Here is a 23665-nt window from a genome sequence, read left to right on the forward strand (position 1 = left end):
TTGTTGATCAAACACGCTGAGGTGAGGTTGAAATGTTGCTGGGACCTAAGCATGCGGCTGGAAAAATGTTGCCCGGCAGCATGGAGACATGATTTATTTATCGCATCAGTGCTGCGCAACATATCACTCAAAACTTCGATAGTGCTATCGATAGTATTGAACGCAAAAATGATCGGTTTTGGTATTTTTAAAATTGAAAAACCGTCTGAAAACAACGAGGCAAAAGAATGCCAAAAGGTGCATTTTGCTCGAAATTTTCATGAGAGATGGAAAAAACATAGGCAGAAAGAGAGGACCGCTAGTTAGTTTTTGCATTTCGTTTATCCCCTTTTTGATTTTAGTTTTAAATTTTTTTATCTGTTTCCACTTTTCCGCTACTATTTTCTCTCACGCTTCTCACAACGAAGGCAGCTATGTTGCTATCTCGCTTCGCGTCACAGCACGAGGAAGAGTGAGATAGATAGATAGAGAGAGAGAGAGAGACAGACAGCCAGAATAAGGGAAGTGGAAGGGTAGCGTAGCCACTGTAAATGGTTTTTTTCATTCTGGATATAATAATGATCCGATATATGCCAATACCATTCCATTTTAATATATCGCTAGATTGAACCAATTTTTGTTGGAATTTTTATAGATAGTTCATAATGTTGGAGATACTTTGGGGAACAACTTGTATCAATAATCATGTTTCTTATAAGAGACAATGGTAAAGGAAAACGATTCCGAGTACCGACGAAGTAAACTTTTGCATGTTTTAGTGGGATTTCCCATTAAAGCTCTTGAAATTATATGTCAATGGGTTAAATTAGTTTACTTTCAATAAATTTAGAAAATATTTTCGGTGCAAAAGTATGCGGAAATACGTTTTTTTTGGCGGAAATGCCCATATTTATATCGCATATACGATATATATTTATATGTGTAAATAAGGAATTAAAGTACCTATGATATTGTGATGTTTCGTTTTAGCATAATATCATAGAGACACCGTAAGATGATTGACATTTAAAGCTACTCTTGGGGCCAAGGACCTAGTGTCCACAAAAGGCTAAGAGGCAGTACCGCTGGCTGTTCAATTATCATATCTCTCCCAAAGATATTCTCTCCATGCGTTTAGCAGAGGTCTTAAAGCTGTTTCTTTCCGCTGGGCAGCCGGCTAATTTACAAGTTTTTGTGACAAATGCCACCCCTCCGTCAATACTGGCCGTACGTTTTACTTGGCCAAGTGGCCTGTTGGCCACTGGGACAAAAACCCCCAGCCTCATTGCTTATTTATGTATGGGCCACAGAGTAAGCGGAGAAGCTGGAGCTGGTGCTGGAGCGGGTGTGGGCGTTGACTAAGGATTACGTTGAAATGTGTGTCTATGGTGGGTCACTGAACTCGGCATCACGGGGGCTTGGCCCCACTGGCTCTTTATTTGTTTGCCTATTAAGGGGGGGCACAGACCTGGCTTCGGCCTGTTCGGGTCCTTGGGGGGGAGGGGACGGTGTTTCCTGATACAAAACAAAATTGCGAATTTAAGCCCTGACGGAATGTGACACGCACTTCTCAGAACAAATCGGAAGCCTCAACGATTCAACATCAATTATCATTCACTTCAACGCAATGCCGACCGACATCCCATCCCCTCAGGACTGTCGGAGAGACTTACCTTGCTCCTGGTTCCGTGTATCTGCGAATCCGTAGGCTTGGAAGGGAGTAACTGCGCTCCATGTGGCGACACTTGTCCTTCACGTTGGGGAATTCTTCCTGCCTGTCCTGTGTGTCCGGGGGGTTTCTGCAGGTAGAGAAGAACATTATCTATTATTGACAGTATCCATCCAATCGCTTTACGCTGTCGCCACTTTCATTTATTGTTATCTGTAATTTTTAATGGTATTTTGCCGCAAATTTTGATCCTGCCTGTCATGGCAGGGGCCAGCACAGGCCATTAACAGAGCGGTGGGAAAAGGACGTATTTCCAATCTGACACATACAAAATTCAAAGGAAAAAGAAGCACTCACCTCAGCCCCAGCTCCGTCTCCGTCTCCGCTTCCGCCTCCGCCTCCGCCTCAGCCAGGACCTGTGGACAGGCCTTTTTGTAGAGGTCGCCCTCGCCCAGCAGGACGAGTGATGTGGGGGCCAAGGGCACGACCCGGGGTCGCACAACAGCCATCAGCTGTCGGCGCTCATTCTCTGCCAGCTCCTGCGGACGGCAGTGGGCAACGCCGCTGCACAGGAGAGTCCATTGCGGAATGGACGACGATTGGCGGACGCTGGCCACATTGTCATTAACCGCCACGGTGGTGACGTGGGGCTGCTCCTGCTCCTGGTCCATGGTCGAGACCGCTGGCAGGGAATACTGTCGCCTGATGGCCGCGGGCGCGGCTTTCTCCTGACAAGCCCCGCAACGTGGCCAATAGTCGCAGGTTGTTAGCGTTTTGCTACAGCTCTTGGTAGTCGTCTGGGACTGGGACTGGGACTGCGGCTGGGAGGTGGCGCTGGAAAACATGTAACAGGGTTACGCAAATCCCAGACACTGCCAGGTTCGGTCCTTCCTCATGAAGGAGATGCGGAAGTGGCCCTCGTTCCGGGTTAGTGCAGATGATCTATGATTGATTATTGGGTCTATCGTATCCTCTCTCTTACTCTCTTAATGTTAGTTTCTGTAGTTCCCTTGCGGCTTAGAATAGAGACTGCCACCACCAAAAGTAGATAAATTCAGTTAGTACTCGCCCGGAGGAGATCAGTTAGTAAGGACAAGCAGTCTTTTAACACACACACACTTGGGCGCTGTTCGTGCAGAGGGTTACTTGTATTGTACGTCGTTTGGGAGCCACGAGGTGCGGCCTTGGTGCTTCTTAGTTTCGAAATTTGGTTATAAATAGAGTTAGCGGGGAGTTCGTGGCTAGTAGGTTATGAGTGCTGCTGGGGCGTCTGAGCTGAGCGGAGCTCCTCAGGCGCCTTAGTACCTGCTGCTGCGCGGCTGGGCGGGCGCCTGCCTGTATATGTAGTCGCCCCCCACGCCCACGGCCACCTCCAGTGGTATGTCGTCCCGCGATCCCGGGCTCTGGCGGAGGGAGCGCTGCGGCTTCAGCACCGTCGTCGGGTGCTCGTAGATCCGCGTCTCGTTGCTCATGAAGTTCAGCTCGCTGTTGCCGCCGGAGTTGATGGTCTCCCTGTTCCGGAGCAGGACGGGCAGCTCGTAGTCGCTGCTGTCTCCGCGGCGGAAGTTCATGATCGGCGACTTGCGGAGCATCTCGTACGTGAGCTCATGGTCGCAGAGCCGCGTGCCGTAGCTCTGGGGGCTGCCTGTTTTTCGCTGCGGCTGGTGCAGGGCATTCGACGAGGAGCCCGAGGACTGGGGCGATCGCGAGGCAGCGTACTCGATGCCGGAGGCGTTCACGGGGGAGTTCGACTGCCTCAGGCGGGACGTCGAGGCGGAGACGACCGGCACAAGGGCGGCCTCGGCCGCAGGCTGCAGGTAACGCAGACCGCTGACGCTGACGCTGCCACTGCTCCCGTTGTTGTTGTTGAGCACTGCCTCGCGATAGTCCTCGTCGAAGGAGCGCGTCTCCCGCTCTATGCGCAGGTTCTGGTTGCTTCCGCTGTCGCCCCCACTGCCGCTCGTGTGCGTGGATCGCGGGGGCTTGGCCTTGGCGCCGCCGCTGCGGTTGAAGTTGTTGTAATCAAAGTCGAAGGACCGCGCCTTGTCCGTCTCGTTCTGCCGCGGCCTCGTCGCACTGCCGGACGACCCTGTCGAGGGGGCCAGTATTTTGTTGCTGGCCGGGGACGTGCGAATGGTGGGCGGAAAGACGCCACTGACCCCCAGACTGACCCGGGACTGCTGATAGGAAGACCCTGGGGGCTGTTGTGGCGGCTGCTGCTGCGGCTGCTGGGCGGACCCGGCACCCACGTTGACGATTGACTTGTGCGCTCGATTCGGGGATCGCTCGCTCAGTTGCAGGGACCTGCAAGGATAGGTTTGGGCGTTGGACGGCCTCGTTGTACTCTCCGAAGCACTACAGGATTCGCTACGGGATTCGCTACCACTCACCTCGACCGTCTGATGCGGTGCTCGTGCTCCGCCTGCTTGGCGGCACTGTGGGCGGCGGCCATGGCCCGGCGATGGCTGGTGGAACCAGACCCCGGTCCGGGGGCCACTGTCGAACTGGTGCCGGCGGCCATGAGGCGGTCATGGGGCTCTCCGCCACTGTAGCTGGAGCTGGAAGAGCTGCGGGAGATGTTGGGCGGCGTCTTGTCCTCGTGCCGTTGCCGTGCCTCCAACGTGTTGCTCCTGGATCCGGAGCAACCGGAGTTCTGGCGGGAGCCCAACAGCGACAGCTGTGAGCCCTTCTTGCGTCGCTCCTCGGGCGTCAGGGATCGCGACTCTGGGGTCAGCGATCGCTGTTTACGCAGGCTGCTCGACGAGCTATGCGACTCGTTCCGGTCCGGCGTGAGTGAGCGCTGGCGCTGCATCTTGAACGGCGAGATACTGACGCTGCTCGAGCAGGGTTTCGGGAACTTCTGGCTGCCGGCCGACAGGAACTCGCTCAGGCCCCCGTCCTCGTTGTCCAGCTCGTCGTTGGAAAGATCTGGCGAGACGTCAAGACGGAGATTGAACCCCAGATTGCCAGATGCTAAAGGGGAAGTAGATTTGGGAGGTACTCACCCGATCGCGCACCGCTGTCGCAGGAGTTCAGGCGCTGGCTCTTTGTTGTGTCGAAGCTGCGAAAGCGGGAGACTTCCATGCCCATGCCCAGGGAGGAGGGCGGCGCTGCCGGAGGTCCTGCGCTGCCCATGCGGTTGAACTGGGACTTGCGCGAGCGGCCCAGGGCATGGCTCTTGGATCGCTCCGAGGTCCGTTCGTGACGCGAGCGCGGTGAGTATTTGGCCTGCGTGCCGCCCCCACCTGTGGCCATGCTGTAGGCCGGCGGCGCCTCCTTCACCGACGTGTTCAGATAGGCGGTGGTCGTCTGGGGACTCAGGAACTTGGGCGAGCTGTCGCGACTGCGAAGGGAGCCACTGCTGCCGCCACCGCTCTCCCGCTTTGTCAGGTAGTTGGGCGAGTTGCCAGTCAGCGTGCTGAAGTTCGGGGAGCGCTCGCGCTGTCCTGCCAGCGGCGGCATGCCCAGGTGCAGCGGACGCTCCGACAGGTTGCCGTCGAAGCTGCGGGAGAACGTCTCCACGTAGCTGTTGGTGGGCGTGGGACGTCGCGTGTCGTACTCGAAGCTGCGGGAGAAGACCATGCCCTTGACGGACCCGTTGGCCAGGTGCTGCGGACTGAGCTGCGCTTCGCCGGACTGCAGGGGCACCGGCAGTGGGATGGGCGCCTGCTGGCGACTCGACTTGCGGCGGTCCACCTGGCGCGTGCTTCGACTGTTGTCCTGGAAAGCGGGAGGCGGCGACAGGATGGGCGTGATGGGCGAGTCCAAGTCGTTGGGGCTCTTCACAGGCAGAAAGCCCGGCCGCTCATTGAGGATGCTCGCCAGCTGGGGATCGATGATTCGGTAGCCCGGACGCAGGGCGGGATCCCGTGAGGAGAACCCGCCCAGCCGCGCCTCGTTCCGCTGTATCAGCTCCTCCACTTTGGACCCTACGAACTTGGGCTCCGCGATGCCCATGTTCGATTGCTGCTGCTGGTGCTGCTGGTGCTGGTATATGAACGAATAGCGAGCCAGATCTGAGCGACGTCCGTGCGCGTCCATGGGAATCGCGCGTGCGGTCGCTCGACTCCTGCCGTTGTCCTGCAGGACAGAGGCCGGGCCGCCATTCTGCTGACGTCGATAGCCGCCACCACTGTCCTCCTTGAAGCCGCCACGCTTCGTGTTCACCTGCACCCAGCCGGACTTGTTCAGGTAGATTTCCTCCTTGTTGGCGGCGGGCGACAGGGACTTGCGCCCGGAGCCGGAGCCAGGGCCGGGGCCGCCCCCCGCCTCATAGTGCTCCCCGAACAGATAGGTGGGCACTCCGCTGCTGGCGCCAGTCGTCACATTGGCGGCACTTCCCCCGCCCACGCGATAGTGCATTCTGCGGGCCTCCAGCTTCTCGTTGAAGCTGCGGTTGGACGCCTCGAGACTTTCGCGCCGCTTCGCGACGTACTGCTGGAAGGCGGAGAGGTGCTGCGGCTGCGACTGGGGCTGGGGCTGTGGCTGTTGCTGCTTTTGCTTTTGCTTTTGAGCGGCTGCGTGGTTTTTTGGCGCGCTTATCTCTGACTTTTGTGTCTCTGGTGGGTCGGCGCGCTGTCTTGGCTTAGCGTGTGGCTGTTGCTGGCACGATGCTGGCGATGTGTCGACTGCATTGGCGTTGTCGATGTCTTCATGACGCTGCCGATGCTGCAAGTTCTTCGAGGGACTGGCACGGGAGCGGGGCCGACGGCGCTTCGGCAGGGCGGGCAGTGGTAGGGTGCTGACGTCTAGTTTCTCGAGGGTCGACGAGGAGAGTTCATCGTTCTGGGACTCGCGCGTCACGGAATCGCGGGTCAGGTGACTATCGTCCGATTGTGCCTCACTGGAGTCGAGGCAGGCGTAGTCCTGGCGCGTTAGTAGTCGCGACTGTGCCGGAATCTCTGCGGCTGTCACAAGTACAGGTATATCGAGGGTCCGATCGCTGCAAGAAATTCAAAACCCAGCTGTAGTCCTGCCATGTTTTAAATATTTGGGTTTCGCATCAAAAGCTAATGTGCAAGCCTAATATTTGAAGTCTGTCAGTCCTAATGGCCGGGATGGCCGCGATGGCCGGGGCACCGGTTCAATGTCCGGGAACATGATTCAGCACTCGCTTCCACTCGTTGACACACACATGCATGCACACATGTGCATGCACCCGTAAACGCTTGCAGCGGCAGCGGCAGCAATAGCGACAGCGACAGCACTTATGCAGTTTCACCCGCTGTAAGTGCTTTGCCTTGTTGCTGCTGCCCCCACCCCCCCAGCAACAATGAAGCTTTCGAGGGCTGAGAGTGGGCACACCAAATGTAGCCGAATATGTGACCGCCCCTGCGGCTCTGCAACATTCAGATGTGCTGCGAAAATTATTGCAAGTACCAGCAGCTAAAGATTTTACTACACGTCTCCAACCTTGACCCTGGACCCACAAAAGTTGCTGCCAAAGAAAATATTCCGTTCCATTTGTTGTGTGGGCAATGCAATGCGTAAGCGACTGTAACGACTGTGTGGGCGGAGGAAATGTGGCTAAACCAGTTCAAGCAACAGCGCGTGGTGCTGGAGAACAAGAAAGCTACATACACATGTTTCTATACATTTTTGCTTCGATTACAGAGTGCAAGTGGGTGGTGTTTAGCGCTGACGATAAGCCCGGCACTGCTTGACTTCGAATTGGGCTAACGGGTCTGACCAATATATGTGTATCTAGGGGGAGGGAAGTGTCAATGACAGTTCAGTACCCGCAGGGGCACAAAAGGGGGACAGGCAGCGTGTGTCTGGATGCGAACTCTTTTTCCGAGCAGCCTCAAAGTGACATTTCCGGGAGCGTCTTCACCTCTTGCGCTCTTGGGCCCTTGTCTTGTCAATAAATGTACATATTCCCCGAGCTCCGCTCCTCTACCCCCCACCCTCCGCCTTTCACGGGTGAGAACGTACATGTATATCTTTGATGTTGTGTTTGAATTTCCAAGTGGCTCAGACGTCTAACCGGCGAGAATAAAATAAGAAGAAAAGAAAAAGATGCGACATCTTAAAAGGCACCCCAACCACCACCACCACCACCAGAGCCAGTACATCTTCAGCCCAGCATTGCCGTTTATGGCATCTAATGCCGAATCTAATCATCAAAACTTGTCACTCCAAAAACGGGCAACAAAAAATATGGCATGGCTATTCGGTTCGTTGCCTCTTTCTGCCGCACGTGTAGGCGTTATAACTTTTAGCCCAATTTGTGGTTTCTCTGGTTTCGCTGTGCTTTTTAAAGGGCTACCATCACATCTGTATCAGCTATAAAGAAACCTAGACTTTAAAAGGTAATAGGCCACAGTATTCGCCTGACGCATTCCATCTGTCGTGGGTGGGTGGGGTACTGTACGTACCAAAACCTCGGCTTTTGCGGCATCCTTACACACAGAATTAATTGTTATTGCTTTTGCTTTTGCTTTTGTTTTTGTTTATGTGTAAGTGAAAGGATATTGCCGGCTCTGGCAGTAAACAGGAAGTGAGTGCACGAGAGTGAATGTATGTCCGCAAATCAGGCGTACGAGTGTGTGTCTGTGTGTGTGCGTGTGTGTGTGTGTGTCAAGTGGGACGCTAATTACATCTTCACTCATAAACGCGTTTCAAGACGAGTTTTGCGGTTGTATTTGTATTTGTATTTGCGGCAGCTTTGGCGTCTCTCTGTGTGTGCACTCGCCATTAAGTATGCATAGAGGCACCTGTGCCTGTGCCTGTGCGTGTGCCTGTGTGTGTGTGTGTGTATCTTTAATTTGCAATTACTTTAATCACCATACTTTCATCATTTGGTAATTAAAACTCGATCAGCCAGATAAATGCCAGATAAAATGCAGATTTTCTGCAACTTGTGTGTGCCTCTGTCCTGTGCTGTTTATGTTCATCGGCATTCAATCCAATTTGTTGTAAAGTTTAAGTTTTATGCGAATCCATTCTAGGTGATTGGCGGAAGGCCTGTGTCTTAGCGTTTTTCCCATCAAAGTGAGTGTGCTTCGTGTGTCCATCAGTTAATTTTGAAAGTATCTCCACTCCTTGCTGCCGCACAGCTGTTCGAGTGTCCAGTGAAAGCTTGCGCATTCCTTTTAGTGTGATTAAAAGCGTACGAAAAGTGCCGTTAAACTATTGCCAGTGGAGAAAACAAAAGAAAGCGCCAGGAACCCATTAAGTGGGGGGCTGCTAATCAAAATGGTTGATCCAGAATCCAGACCCCCCTCCCCCCATTCGATTTAGAATTGTACAAAAAGGGTCTATTGATTGGAATATCGAATACCGAGGTTTTCTCTCACTATTTGTTGAGCGGCATGGCATGGCATGGCATGGCATGGCCTGTTGCCGGTTTGGATATCGTAAATAAAGCCACAAATAAACTCCTCCAAACACTGCGCTTGCACCCGTCTGAGGCATGCAGAGCTTCAGAGCTGAAACTGGTTTCAGCAATCTTTCAAAGCCGCACTTGTTGTCTTCAGCAGGGACGAGGGACGTGGACGTGGACGTGGTACTAGTAAATCGATTGCATTTACTTGCATACACCAGTTAGTCGACTTGCACTTTCGACGGCGACTAGTCATTTTACTAGCTCAGAAGCTGCTTCTTCGATGCCGTCTTGTGTGCGATGTGGTAACTCCGCTCGCTCGCTGTAAGCTGGCCAATGCAACAGCAACGGCAACGGCATTGACTGCAAGCCAATGACCAAATGAAGTTACAACCGTAGGAAACAAGTTTCACATTTTCTATACCATATTTGTAAGTGGCCAGGGCAGGCCGGGCCGAGCCGAGCCGAGCCGGGCCTGGCCAGAAGCTCATTATGATCATCGAACCATCGAATGGTACTCGAACTCGTATGCAATTTGTAACAGTTCAATTGCAAAATGCCAACAAACATATTTTATAGTATATGGATTTTCTGCGGCGATGGCTTGAAGGTTTTGAAGGTCGTCCGCGATTTCACAAAATACCCAACCGAAATTTTTCAATAGGAGCAGAGCTCTTGGCTCTTGGCTCTTGGCTCTTGGCTCTTGCATCTTTGGCGGTTTCCGAATTGTCGTTGGCCCTGGTTCGATTTTCTCACTTGACGGAACTCTGCTTTTTGGGCTTTTGCAAGTTGAACTTGTTTTCAATTAGCCTTAAATACACATGTACTCGAATTTAATTGGAAATTGGGCAGCCTCTGTGCGCCCATCGAAAAAAAAAGGCCTGAAATGGTATTGAAGGCCGCGAGCGGAATTCATAATAAACTCCAAACAAATCCAATAATCTATATTTACATATTTCAAAGTGAATTATATTTAATTTCACTCAATATTTAATTGTATTTCGTCCAGTGTATGCTTGGAGCCCAAAATAGAAGGGGGGTGCGGGGTGGGGGGAAGGGGCGGGCACGTGAAAAATTCCTTGTGTATTTAGCAAATGTTTTGTAACTGATGCGACAAGAACAAGTGAAACACGGACGACATGGAAATGATTATACTCGAATTTTGCGTGTTCCCGGGGTCCAAGGGGTCCACGGGGCACGGCACAAGCCGCAAACAATTCCGTTTAAGTGCGGCGGCTCTATGCGTGTTTGTATGCGTGTATCCTGCACATGTGTGGGGGGGAGGGAGGGGGCTGTGGGGCGTACACATAAGTATATGTGTAGGTAAATGATTGAATACCCAGAATACACAGAAAAACGAAACAAAAGACAAAATTGATTTATGTATGGCTGGGAGCTCTCTTGTATTGTGCGCTTTGTTTGTGTTGGTGTTGGTGTTTGTGCCTGTGTTGGTGCTTGTGTACGGGTACGGGTATGCGAAGCTTTTTCCGCAAAAATATTGATTGGCCAAAATTTTATTGAAGACAGAAAAGGGGGACCCCCCGGTCCGCAGTCGGTCTGCCACAAACAAGCATCAAATTAATGCAATCAAATAAATGTAATGGAATGGAATGAAATGTATGCCCATGTGTCGCGGCACACACGTGGGCCTACGATCGTGACCTTTGAGCCCCACAACCGCCGGATCTAGAGTCAAGAGAACTGACCTCGGACAAGCCTCCAAGTGCGGAAGGTTCACGCAATTCCAAGAAGTATCCTGAAGCATCCTGCTCTCAAATAAAAGGCTTGCCTACTTTTCAGAGCGTCTACTCCAACCTAATATATATCTGGACTAGACCGATTCGACACACTGAATCCACATTTACACTTTCCACTTTCGATTCCACTTCTCTTAGACCATGTTTTAGTTTTCCCCCTAGCCTTGGCCTCACTGATCGTTGAGCAACTCGAATGAGGACAGGGGTCTTTCTCGTGACTGGTTCTGTACGCGAGTATCGATCGGTAGTTGATCGATTCACATCTCTGTAATTTGCCTTATCTCTAGTTCACCTTTGGCTGTAAACATTACAGTGTTCCACAGTATTCTCATATTTTAAGGCCACATCTTAAGACTCTGGGGACAGTCCCCGCGGCAAATTATTCACGAAATGGGATCACGACCAGCCATCTTACCGTGGCAAAAAAAAACACCAAAAAAAAACAAAGGCAATCACATAAACGAGTATGAGCGTTGCGGGCGGCGGCAAGGGCCGCGGCGCGACACTTTTGCCCCCCAGAGGGCGCACACTGCACGGGGAAGAGTGTGTGTGAGAGAGAGGGCCACTGATATTTCATTTGTTCCTTCGGAATGCCACAAGGGACCACACTTGTTACAGTGTGAAATCACAGGGGTCTGGAGAGAAGTCTTGTAGTGTCTGAGATCTAGGCGCTCGTCGGGACAGACGGACAGATCTGATCCTTTAGAGGGTCCACCACAAAACCCAATACACCCCCAAACTCCTTTCGAGCATCGGGTATAGAAGGAGCCTTTGCAGCTCACTGGACCTTTGGCCCGTGGCTCGGAAAAACTTTATCCGGATGGCCATACGCCGCTGCTAAATCAGGATTTCTGCGTGGGAACAAGCGACAGCGGCCTTGCGGTATCACCTGCTCCCCAGCTTTGAAAACAAAGTTTCGATGGGGGACAGCGGACGGGTGGGATAGGGGAGATAGAGGGGACACGGGGTACAGGGGCACAAGGTGCGTGTAATGCAGGATGCGGCGCAATGAAGGACTCTCAACAGCTGCTGCGCATATAATTTCACTCTCGTGGAAGGTAAATAAAAGCACAGTCTAATTAAAGCACTTGGCAAAGTTATTGATCAATTGCGATTGGCATTGCCCTCACTTTTACTTTTGTACTGCACTGCACTGGTGGTCAAATGTTGCTTCAGAGCTTCGGAAAAGGCGGATGGGTCGGGGGGGGATACACGGCACTCGAATGGGAAACACTAGCGGAACAACAAGTGTTGTTTGTGGCTGCCAATTTATGCGTGGCATAGTCTCTGCCCAACACCTACGTGGGGATAAAGTTCAAGTTCTTGGTTAATCCAAGTGCGGGCTATACATTTTCGGTTGCGGGCAACAGAAGCAGAAACAGAAAGAGAAACAGTGGCGGAGCGGAGCGGAGTCGCGTACCTGTGCGTTAGCGTTGCGCTGTCCGTGTTGCCCGTCTTGCAACTGAACTCGACATCGACATCGGCATCGGCATCGGCATCCACATCCACATCCACATCGGTGGTGCTGGCTGGGGCCTCGCTGGGGCTGATGTTTCCAGCGTTGGTGATTGTTGAAGTGCCGTCGCCAATTGTTGTTGCTGGCAAACTGGTCTGCTTCCCCTGCAAACATGTTGCGGCAGCATGTTGGTCGTTGGCGCTCGTCGGTGTGTTTTCGTCGTGTCTTGTTTTGCTTGTCGTTTCCTCGCCCCTCCCTTCCCCCCTTGGTGCAGCGTCTGCCAGCTCGGACTCGCATAGGCATGTGTCCAGGCCCACTTGGCTGGCAACATGGCAGGGTGTGCCCACCCCGTCGCTGCTGCTGGCAACACCAATGTCGTTCCCTTCCGGTGTGTCCGAGATGTTCGCCGCCTGTCCGGGGCCCCCTGCGACGGGGCCAGTGCGGGACAAGGTATTGACATCCTTGGTCGAGTGTTCCATTTTGCCGTAAATTGTTTCCTTGCTGTTCTCGGCGGCTGCCACCGTACCGGACGCGCCCTACAGGAATATCATTTAATTAAAATCTTGTTCATCCCGATTTTTGCCATTCGTACATTCGACATATGTACGGGTAGACAGTGGCATCGAGATGGATGTATCCATCATAAAAAAATAATTAAAGATTCTCACCTTAGTTTGGGGCTCAGCGGGCAGGCAACCCGCGCCGGAGTTCTCGCTGCGTGCATCGTAAAACACATCGTTCTCGTCCTGGTCCACTGCACCGATACCCGATACCGATGCCGATACCGATGCCGATGCTGATGCCGATACCGATGGTGGACTTCCGTTGGAAGATTCCGCTTGCATGTCCATATCCGTCAGAGCGATTGTGATTTTCAAGGGAGCCACCGATGGCACCGATGCCACCGGTGCCCCCGCCTGCCTTGTCACTGGGTTCTTGTCGTTTTGGGGTCCCGTGACAACGTTGGGCTTGGCCAACGCTGGCGATTCGTTCGTCTCACTCTCGAGACTCCGGGACTTGGTATCGTCTTGCAGACCCTCCATGTTCGCCTTCAGCTCCTGCAGGTCGGAGTAGGTGGCCGGGGATGGTGGAGGGGGGGCGGGGATGTCCTTTCGCCGGGTGCTGGGACCGGGCACGTTCTGGTGGGACTTTGTGCCGCCCGTCCGATGATGTCTCTTGCCGGGCGTAAACTGCTCTTCGCCCGCGTTCCCCGCCCTCGAGTCCTTGGGCTCGGAGTCCATCGACTTGGACGTAAGCTTCGGACTCAGGGAGTCCGCGCCCGCCGTTGTCCGGCCGTGTCTCTTGGGTATCGTTCCCGTGCTGGATGCCACGAGTCGGTCCAGCGAAGGATACTCCCGCCGGCCACTGGATGGGGGCTTGCGCTTCGTTGGTGTCGGGTCTCCTGGCGAATGAAATGGATTATTAGAACCTCGAAATCAGGGCTGGAAAATATATATGCGTGACACTCACTGGGCGTGGACGTGGGCGGTAGTACGGACTGCGACTGTAGACTGGTCCGGGGCGCCGGCGTGGGCCTGGCTCCTGCGGCCGGACGGCCCCTGCTCAAGGGCAGCGTGGTCACGACGGGCTCCTGGCTGGGCTCCTGGGAGGCAGCGCGCTTGGGGCTCGACCTGGTAGTGTTGGTAGTGCTGCCGCCGGCCCTGGGTCCTCGTCTGGAGGACTCCAGACTGTTGTTCCTCTGCATTTCCGACTGGTAAATGCTGCGCTTCACGTCGTTCACGTGCTTGAAGAAGTCCTGCGCGTATTTGTTCTGCTTGAGGTCCTGCGGGGCAGAGAACTGCTGCTGCTGCTGCTGCAGGAACGGCGGCGGCGGGGGCTTCTCCTTCAGATCCGCGCTGTCGTCCTGCGAACTGGAGGGCAGCGTCCCTGCCGCAGTCTTGCGTGGTATGCCGCTGCTCCCGCCACGAGCCATGGACCCGTACAAGTCGTCGAAGTCGGAGCTGAAGTAATTGGAGGAACAGTCGCAGTTCCTGCACTCGTAGCGACAGTTGTCCGAGTAGCTGCACTTGTCGGAGGGGGCCGCAGCAGCCCCCATGGCCCCCATACCGCCCATTCCCCCCATGGCCGAGCCCATGCCAATGATGCCGTCCAGGCTGCAGCGCCGGCAATCGTATCCGAAGCGGCTCTCCGAGCTGCCGAAGTACCGCCTCTGGCCGGAGTTGGAGTACACCGAAAAGAGGCTGGAGTCGCTGACGCGGCCGCCGCCATGCCGCCGGTGGCCCCCGCCGTAGCGCGCGTAGCGCTGCGAGTTGTCGCTGCTGCGGAGCGAGAACTCGCTCAGGATGGAGGCCTTCGAGTCGCTTTTGTACATCTGCGGCGGGTCGTAGGGGTCGATCAGTATCTGGGAGCCGCCGATCGGCCGACTGGCCGCATACATCAGTGGGTGCAGGGGGGCCGTCCCGCCGACCGCGTAGTACAGGTCCCCTGTGGTGGGCGCGGCAAACACGTTCCCCTCCAGCCGCGTCATTGTGTTGTACTTGTGGTGGGGCAGGGAGTCGCTCGAGGAGGAGGATTTCGTGTTCAAGCGTTGCAGGGAGGCACCTCCGGCGACGGACCCTCCATTCTGATAGCTGACGATATAGTGCTGTTGCTGCTGCTGCTGCTGCTGTTGCTGCTGTTGCTGTGGGCGGCCGTGGGCCGTCGCCAGCAGAAGACTGCCGCCCACGGCATACTGGCTTGCCAGCGGATTGCCAACGATGGCTGCATGGTACGGCTTCTGGTGCGCCTGTGGGTGGTAGTATCCGCCGTAGATCGGTTGCTGCTGCTGCTGGTGCTGCTGCTGCTGCTGCTGCTGCTGGTCGCTGGGTGTTGTTGTTGTCGAGGTCGATGTGGTGGCCGACGATTGCTGGAACTGCAGTATCGGATTGTAGTCTCCCGTGATGGCCACAGGTGTCGTTTCGATTTTGTACACGCCCGGATTGTTGGGGTTGTACGACTGGAACTCCAGGATGTGGGCGGCGGGCAGCCCGACCGGGGCTGTGCCCCGTGGATCGCTGGTTTCCTCGTGGTACCCCTGCCCCTGCCCCTGCCCCTGCTGCTGCTGCTGCTGCTTCTTCCGCACCCCTTGCACTGCCTGGGCCAAACAGTACCCACAGCTGTCCTTGCTGCACTGCTCCATGCAGAGCTCACAGTCGGCAAAGACCCCCACGGCACTGCCCTCGCTGGGCCCAATCAGGGCGTGAGGCGCCCCCGGTGCCGCCCCCTTGTGGGGCTGCTGGGGATGGCTGTGATGCGGCTCCTTGTCAGGGGGTTGTGGAGGTGCGGCCAGTGCTGTCGTTGCAGGGGGGACGGCGCTGGGTGTGTCCTGGAAGAAGATCTCCTCATAGATGTTCTCCTCGCTGCGGGAGTGCATTTTCTCGGATCTGGCAGAGGCCAGATCCGCCTCCTCGCCGTGCAACGTGCTGCCGCGCTGCTTCCCCACCATCTTCTTGGAGCTCTTGAGGCCCTCCTTCAGCAGATAGTAGTTAAAGCTTTTGATACCGATCTCGCCGCGCAGGAAGCGTTTGCCGATGGCCACCTTCGCCGCTGTCTCGGCAGCCGTCTCCGCCGTAGGTACTGTGGCCGCCGAATCCTGCGCTGAGCTCCGCACGGAGTACACGTCTGCGTCCAGCTCGCTGGCCTCCGTCTGGGCGGCATCCGGCCCGCCTTCCGGATACTTCTTCCTGCTGGGCTTGCCACCGGCCCCTGCCCCTGCCCCCGCCCCTGGCCCATGCTGGGCATGGCCCGGAAGCAGGTGTCGACTGTTGTCGAGACTGAGGTTCCGCTTCTGCTTGGAGTTGCGCTTCTGCGTCGCCTTCTTGTCGCTTCTCTCCGTGGCCAGGCTTCGCTCCAGGCTGCGTACGCGCCGAGTCATGCTGCTGGCCTTGGTCATGGGCTCCAGCGTCTCGTTGTCGGAGCTGCTGGAGCCGCCACAGTCGTAGCTGGCGCTGACAGCGGCACTCCCTGAGGGCCCGCTGCTGGCGCTGTTGGAGCCCTTGTACTTGCCCTGCTTGCCCGAAACATACTGGTGGAGCTCCTTGGTCAGCTGGTGCTTGCTCAGCAGACCGCTGCCCGATGCTGTCTGCCCGGGGACGTCGGACTTTGCCTTCGACTGCTCGGCGGAGTGCTTGCCGGGCACGCTGCCACGCCGCATGGGATTGGCCAGGTGGCTGATGTCCTCGGTGTAGGCGGGGTCATCGTAGATTCGCTCCCGCACTAGAGTGGCCGAGCGGTCCTTTGTCTGCCAACGATATGCCAAATGGTAAGGAACCGTGCCGCAAACACGACTGCCCCAAGACTCACCTTGACTTTGCTTTTCTTGCGGCTGCGATGCGGTATTGTGACATCCGTCAGCTTCAGCAGCTTTGGTCTGGGCGGTCTCTTCGAGCCCTTGCCGCCCTCGTAGGTCAGGTCCAGGTAGGTCTCGGTTGTCATACTTTGTCAAGGACTACGCGCGGAACGGTGGAGTGGGAGTAGCTGCAATAAGCGATGACAATATGGCCATAAGTCTTAGCCCCATACACAGCCCACAAGTTTTCAATAATGGCCCTGCCTATTCTATGGAATACCATATTTGCCTACTCTCCGGGAACACTTCTCTAGTTCTATGACGGGCATCGTTTCGAGCTGATTTTTAGGGTGTGGCAGTGGCAGGATGCGTTCTGTGGCAGGCCCTGGAGCGGAGCCATGAGGCCCCGCACCTGATTAAACCTTTTGGGGGAAAGTGATTCGCGTTGGGTGGGACTTGTGTCTGTATTTAAGAGCACTGAACATATCCCTGGACACAAGATGCAAGATACCAGATACAAGATGCAAAAATCATAATAAGAGCTGGGATCTACTTATTGCCTGAGCCCTGGGCCAGCATCCATCAGATATTTTGATATATATTTTTCTTATTTTGCTACTGATACACAATCGTACGTATATATATATCTGAATGTACACACACACTGTCATGCGTTTTGTAGTATCCTCGCTGTGTGCCTTTTTGCGCTCCGTGGTGTCCGTCCGTGGCGCTCCTTCCGCACATCCGCAAGGCCCGCCCCACACGACCCACAAACGCTGCCGTCCGTTACGTCAAAACCGAAAACTGAATTGGTCCGCGCTCCCGATGCCAGGGAGCTTCACTTCGCAAGTGAGAACCGAGAAGTGAGAACCGAGAAGTGAGAACCGTGAAGTGAGAATGTTGATGTCGCTTGGCCCTGCCACCCCACTTGCAACGGACTCACGAGGATGCTCAGCATCATGTGCCTCTTGACGTTTGCATGGCTCGGGGGCGAGCGTGTCGCAAAACGTGGCAACGTGCACCCCACGCATGCGTTTGGCCCTGCCTGCTTTTGACGTTTTCACGCACATCCGCTGCTATTTTGTGCCACCTATGGCACGCCAGCGCTGCACTGCCGTGTAGCCTCTAATAGGCCGTACTTGTTGAGGCTCCACGCAAATGCCAATACGCAGATGTCACTCCGCCAGCCAAGGTCCTAGAAGTGTCCGTGATGGCCAGGGAGCCCCGAAAGCCCTTTCGCACCGGTCATCCCGGTTGGCAACAATAGCCGCAAGGCCGGTCTGCACACAGATTTATTTTTGGCAACATTTGGGCATCAAATCCTTACATTTGTTGCTTGATGTGCCCCTCCCCTCCACGTGGCACTGCGCAGGACTCACCCAATGGTGTAGCTGCCTGCAGGTTTGTTGTTGATTGTGGAAAAAACACTCACATGCATACATACGAGTTAGTGTATGTGTATGTGTTGATGCATCTGTGTGGCAAGCGTTTGACTTGTTTTGGCACGTGCTCACGCACACAATCACTAGTCACTGGGCGGCAACATGTTGCTGGCTGAATACGCCTGGTGTCTCCTGTATTCTACATATACATTCCCCCACCCCCATCCACAATCCCACGGCTACAACTGTGTATCCGCGATTGCCACTAAACAAGAGACAAGCTGTCAGCAGCTTTGATGCCAGCAACAGCAATCTACGTGTTGCTCCGAGCCCAACTCCAAGTTCAAGGAACATTTGGAAATTGCTGCCGAAACTTGAACATATCGCAGACACGTACGCATATGTACGGAAATCTGTCACTGTCACAAGCAGATAGGCACAAACACGGGCACGGACACGGACACAGACACAACCCGGATACGCCAAAGCAAGGTTTTGTGTAGCCTGCTTTAAGGGGCGTACGATACATCCATCTACAAGCATCGCAGAAAAACATGTACATACACCCATGCCATCGCCAGGAAGGACTCGCCAATGCGAAGGACTCTCTTACACATTGTTCGAAAATTATCCGCTTATTTGAGTTTTGTATAACTCTCTGTTCATATGCTCATTATTGTACATTCCTGCTGAAACACATTAGTTTTTTGTTGTTGATTATGTAACGCTGAAACGCTATCTTCCGTTTTTTCGTTCGGACCATGTTGAAATTATACAGGGTGGTCCGCTTACTCTCTTTCGGGTCTTATTTCACGCTCAGCACTGCTGCGATCGCTTTGAAGTCATACTTGATGAGAGAGAGAGCGAGGAACGAAATAACACCCGAAGCAGAGCACGTGGCGGGTGCGGACCAACTTTTCATCATGATTGGGACCATCGCATCGCGTGATCTTTTAATTCCGTTTTGCTCCACTTGTTCCCGCGGAGTGCTGGAGTTTGTTTAAAATGCTAGTTGAAACCCACCGCACGTAAAGTTCACTGTACCGCCGCATCATCGACATACAACCATCAACATTAAATAACCACTGTAATATGCATCAAACCAATATTAAAAATAATACAGTCCACTAACCCGTGACCACACATCAAAGCTCTTACTGAAGCTCAGACGGCCATACATAATTTTAATCGCATCTCTATGTCTTTTGAGCTAATGAGCTTCTTCAGCAGCGATCAATCACAACAAAAAAGATTTCAATGAAGCACTTGAATGTTATATTTCGATTTGCAGTGCAATGAAGCCGAGCCGCCCTCTGAGCTCTCGCCGGTGACGAACGATGAGAAAAAGGGATGCAGCGTAGCGAGAAGCAACCAAGAAGCGAGTAGCGGTTCCCTGTACTGCTTTTTGTGCTCTTGCCTGAAAGGATGCTACAGAAAAGATCCATCTACAACGAGCTGAAATGGTTCATTAAGTATTATTAACAACAAAGCAACAGGAATTTAAAAACCAATTATCTTTAACTATTGAAAAAACGACGCGTCCAGTTTCGGACCATCGGCTGCGGCTTGCTGGACTTTTTCAACTCTTCGGCCATCATTTTCTCGCTGAGTTTTTTCTGGTTTTCACGGAACTTGGCCACGGGATCCTTGAACTGGCTGTAGTACTGCAGCACCTCGCGAACGTCCTCGATCTCACTGATGCCGAGAACAGTCAGAAACGAGACCAGATCGAACAACGCCGTATCGTCGTCGTTGCCGGACCATCGGGGTATCGAGAATGTGTTCTTCGGATGCAGCTTCGTTGAGTTCTTGTCCCAGTCCACGACTACCACACGCTTCAGATCGCGGTTAAGATTGTCCAGGTTCTTAACGTGGTGGCCATCCACAAAGTGTGTAGAGTCGCGCACTAGACGGTACATTATGTAGCCGTTTGGATCGAGGGCGTCGAGCAGCGGAAACACAGTAATTCCCTGCTCCGCCGTGTAGATGACGATCTCAAAGTACTTGGCACACTCGCTGAGGAACAGGTCCACGCCGGGACGCTTCTTGAAGCGCCAGCCCGTCTTGTATGTCCAGTCAGGGTGTATGAGGACATCCTTGACCTCGAGCACCAAGGTATAGGGCGGCTGCACGTAGGGCGCCAGCAGTTCGTCTGGCAGTAGCTTCTGACTCGAAGGCTCTTGTATCAACTGCGTAAACCTATTCACCGTCCGCCAGGTTCGACCGATATACTGTTGGATTTCCGGCAATTTGCTAAACTCATCGTCGGCCACGTTGCCCTCCTCGTCGAGCGGTGGCTTGCCGAAGAAATATATGGCCCAAAACGAGAACAGCAAGCCGCCCATGCCGAAGGCACTCAATCCCAGCTTCATTCGCCTCCAGGCCCGCTCGAACTCCGCCTTCTCCTCCTCCTCCTCGCGCTTCTGGCGCCGCTGGCTTTCCTCATCCTTCGGCTGGATCGAGGTTTGCGGAAATAGTTTCGATAGAATTTCCGTATGCGTCTTCTCAAAGGTCGAGTAGCGTCGATGAGCAGAAGAGACCAGCGATGAGGGTCGATCCATCGAGATACCAAAAATGATTCTACAGCTCTGGCTTTGGTTCTGGTCCTGACTCTGGTTCTGGCCCCCTTCCTGTGCAGTCGAACCCGTTGCTCCAGCGGTCTGTGCCTCCTCTGTGTCGACCATGGTGGGCACCACACCTGAAGTAAGCAGCCGCGACCTGCGGCCTAACCGTGCTCGTCTGCAGTGGAGCCGCGCGATGGCCCTTAAAGTCATTTGCAATTCGCAAAATCCAGACTGACTGCTTCAATATTATTATGTACTTGAATTTAAATTATAAATTTAAGATTTGGCTGCTTCAAAAAAAAAACGGCAGTATTTTGTTTATTTCGTTTTGCTTGTTTTCGAAAAATGAAATTTTGTCTCAGACAGCCGACTGGCGAATGATATCTGGATACGAGAAATATATACCTACGACTCACAACAAAATCAATGCTGCTCCCTGTTGTTTTTGTTATATACATCTTTATACTACAGGACCACAGGAGGTATTTCGAACCAACCAATAGCTCAAAGCTTCCTGTTTTGTTATACTTTCTCATTAGAAGATTCGGACAAAGTCAGTCTGGATCCCAGCCACCAAGACATCGAAGGAAGCGAGGCGTCGGACGTACTAGCTAAGGAAGACGTCGGGCTGGCGAATATAAGAACCGAGAACGTGCCGGTCTCGAACAGATCACAAACCGAAAGTAGGTGGAGGAGTACCACCACGTGCAGAACCTCGAAAATCATTTGCAAAGAACGCAATAAGAAACTCAGCCACTACCTACTGAACCTACCACGGAAGGACTGCAGATTGTAAGTGGGAATATAAACAGGTCACTGTCTGGCTGCGGCACATGCAACAAAGCAAGGCATCAACAACAGAGACAGTTGTAGGAAATGTGATGAACCTGGGGCAATCGAAACCCTGGAACATCTCATCTGCAACTGTCCGGCTCTCTCAAGGACAAGGAGGAAATACCTGGGCGCCCCGGTGCTGGCATCGCTGGATGATGCCTCTAAGAGGACGCCACAGGAAATGATGGCCTACGCCAAAAACACCTCGATTCTCGAGGACCATACTGGCTTATGCGTAGCCCCGCTGAGGGCCGTCCGGGAACCAAACCTAACCTTAGTAGTTGGCCTACGTAGGACATGCTTTCAAAAACGGGTTTGAATATGCCACAAATGGCGGGTCTCGCTTTTGCGCAGTGCAACGGCGTATCGATGTATCGATGGGATATAATCCCAGCAAAATCTCATCGAAAAAATTCGAATTGGCACAGTCCAAGTGCATTCCACCACAGATAGATATATTTCCAACTGAGATACAACTGAAGATGCTTGCTCTGGAAATACCCAATTTGATTGGCCCCTTTTGAGAGAAAAATCCAATTATGTCGCCACCTCGCAGCGGCTTCAATCGAGGATTTGGGCGCAGCGGCGGAAGTGGTTCGTATTACAAAAATTTAGAGAGAACAAGGCACCGGCATAATGCTTCTGTACAACGTACTCGAACACGTAGTGCATACGGGTCGCGTAGATAGAAGACACAGGCAGTCCCATGGCAAAGGGAGTCCACGGCGCAGGAACGGAGGAGCTAATCGCAGTGGTGCTGGCGGAATGAATGATGATTTCAATGGTATGATATCTGAACTGACACATAGAGACCTACAAGAGACCTACTTTACCACATTACTAGATCTTCCCAGCGCCAGGTGGTCGGATATGCGCCTAACAGCTTTTGAGAAGAACTTTTATCGTGAACATCCCACAACCCAGAGCCGGCCATCGCACGAGGTCGAGCTGTTTCGGAGACAGCACCAAATCGCCATTCGTGGACAGGCTCCGAATCCCATACAGTTCTTTGAGGAAGTGTGCTTCCCCGACTATTGCATGGACGAGATCCGGCGCCAGCGGTACTCCGAGCCCACGCCGATCCAGGCACAGGCCTGGCCCATAGCTCTATCAGGGCACAATCTGGTCGGCATAGCCAAGACGGGATCTGGCAAGACGCTCGCCTTCATTCTGCCTGCCATCCTGCATATCAATGGACAGCAGCCGTTGCAGCGCGGCGAGGGACCCATAGCCCTGGTGCTCGCCCCCACCCGGGAACTGGCCCAGCAGATACAGTCGGTGGCCAATGACTTTGGCTCCAGTGCCTTTGTGCGCAACACCTGTGTCTTTGGAGGAGCACCGCGGTCCAAGCAGGCCAGCGACCTGAAGCGTGGAGTCGAGATTATCATCGCAACACCGGGCCGATTGCTCGACTTTCTGCAGTCTGGAGCCACAAATCTCCGCCGATGCACATATCTTGTACTGGACGAAGCCGACCGCATGTTGGACATGGGCTTTGAGCCGCAGATCCGTAAGGTACTCGGCCAGATCCGCCCGGACCGTCAGATACTCATGTGGAGTGCCACTTGGCCCAAAGAGGTGCGTCAACTGGCCGAAGACTTTCTCGGCAGCTACATTCAGGTGAGTCGAGTCCAGATGCTTGAGAATCCAAATCTAAACTTTGTCCGCCAGATCAACATCGGGTCCTTGGAGTTGTCGGCCAATCACAACATACGGCAGTACGTGGAGGTGTGCGGAGAGCACGAGAAGAGTGCTAAGCTCAAGGACCTGCTGTCGCACATCTACGATCAGGCGCACGCACCGGGCAAGATAATTATATTCGTGGCCACAAAGAAGAAAACGGACGAACTGGCCAGATTCATAAACGCATTTGGGGTTAGTGTTGGATCGATACACGGCGACAAGTCCCAGATGGACCGCGATAGTGTACTGAACGACTTCCGAAGCGGACGGGCGAATATCCTGGTGGCCACAGACGTGGCTGCGCGCGGCCTGGACGTGGACGGCATTAAGTATGTCATTAATTTCGACTATCCGCAGTCGTCGGAGGACTACATACACCGGATCGGGCGGACGGGCAGAAAGCTCTCGAAGGGCACGTCCTATGCATTTTTCACGCGCAAAAACGCCAGGTGCGCACGTGCTCTGATTGATATACTTCGCGAAGCGAACCAGAATGTTAATCCCGAATTGGAGAATCTGGCACGCGGCGGTGCTGGAGGTGCAGGAGGCGCTGGAGGAGGTCGCGAACCGCGATCCCGCGTAGGTCGAGGCTCTGCCCGGAACTATGGATCGGGAAGGTATACTCGTAATGCGAATAAGAATACGAATTCAAGTCGGGCCCGGGCAGATCCTCGCTAGTGTTTCTTGAGCCAAATAAAATGAAACTTTTTAAAAGCTTTCAATGAAAAC

The 23665-nt window shown here is 53.8% G+C and overlaps 3 protein-coding genes across 3 annotated transcripts; 1 reads left to right on the plus strand and 2 right to left on the minus strand.

The window, feature by feature from the left end:
• Positions 1–1986: 1986 nt before the first annotated feature.
• LOC4812112 (uncharacterized) lies at positions 1987–17479 on the minus strand. Its single transcript, XM_015188140.2, has 9 exons — positions 17135–17479; positions 16488–16661; positions 13656–16425; positions 12854–13587; positions 12150–12721; positions 4654–6590; positions 4039–4576; positions 2954–3952; positions 1987–2482 (listed from the first exon to the last, which is right to left on the minus strand). Exons 2-9 carry the CDS (start codon positions 16617–16619, stop codon positions 2002–2004), a joined length of 8163 nt encoding a protein of 2720 aa, XP_015043626.2. The 5' UTR covers positions 16620–16661; positions 17135–17479; the 3' UTR covers positions 1987–2001.
• A 1835-nt stretch (positions 17480–19314) lies between these two features.
• Positions 19315–20799, minus strand: ttm2 (tiny tim 2). The gene has a single exon (XM_001352454.4). It carries the CDS (start codon positions 20627–20629, stop codon positions 19373–19375), a length of 1257 nt encoding a protein of 418 aa, XP_001352490.4. The 5' UTR covers positions 20630–20799; the 3' UTR covers positions 19315–19372.
• A 540-nt stretch (positions 20800–21339) lies between these two features.
• LOC6899972 (ATP-dependent RNA helicase p62-like) lies at positions 21340–23614 on the plus strand. The gene is made up of 4 exons (XM_002135304.3): positions 21340–21847; positions 21921–22037; positions 22098–22873; positions 22925–23614. Exons 1-4 carry the CDS (start codon positions 21793–21795, stop codon positions 23612–23614), a joined length of 1638 nt encoding a protein of 545 aa, XP_002135340.3. The 5' UTR covers positions 21340–21792.
• The last annotated feature ends 51 nt before the right edge of the window (positions 23615–23665 follow it).

This window comes from Drosophila pseudoobscura, chromosome X (assembly GCF_009870125.1).
Source record: "Drosophila pseudoobscura strain MV-25-SWS-2005 chromosome X, UCI_Dpse_MV25, whole genome shotgun sequence".
Taxonomy (NCBI): domain Eukaryota; kingdom Metazoa; phylum Arthropoda; class Insecta; order Diptera; family Drosophilidae; genus Drosophila; species Drosophila pseudoobscura.

Bases quoted from the DNA above. Each gene is read 5' to 3' on its own strand.
- ttm2 (XM_001352454.4), bottom strand. From the start codon at position 20,629: ATGACTTTAAGGGCCATCGCGCGGCTCCACTGCAGACGAGCACGGTTA.
- LOC4812112 (XM_015188140.2), bottom strand. From the start codon at position 16,619: ATGACAACCGAGACCTACCTGGACCTGACCTACGAGGGCGGCAAGGGC. The intron at 16,426-16,487 runs GTGAGTCTTGGG...TATCGTTGGCAG, and splicing joins GCAAGAAAAGCAAAGTCAAG to ACAAAGGACCGCTCGGCCAC. The intron at 13,588-13,655 runs GTGAGTGTCACG...TTCATTCGCCAG, and splicing joins ACCGCCCACGTCCACGCCCA to GAGACCCGACACCAACGAAG.
- LOC6899972 (XM_002135304.3), top strand. From the start codon at position 21,793: ATGTCGCCACCTCGCAGCGGCTTCAATCGAGGATTTGGGCGCAGCGGC. The intron at 22,038-22,097 runs GTATGATATCTG...CCACATTACTAG, and splicing joins AATGAATGATGATTTCAATG to ATCTTCCCAGCGCCAGGTGG. The intron at 22,874-22,924 runs GTGAGTCGAGTC...TTTGTCCGCCAG, and splicing joins TTCTCGGCAGCTACATTCAG to ATCAACATCGGGTCCTTGGA.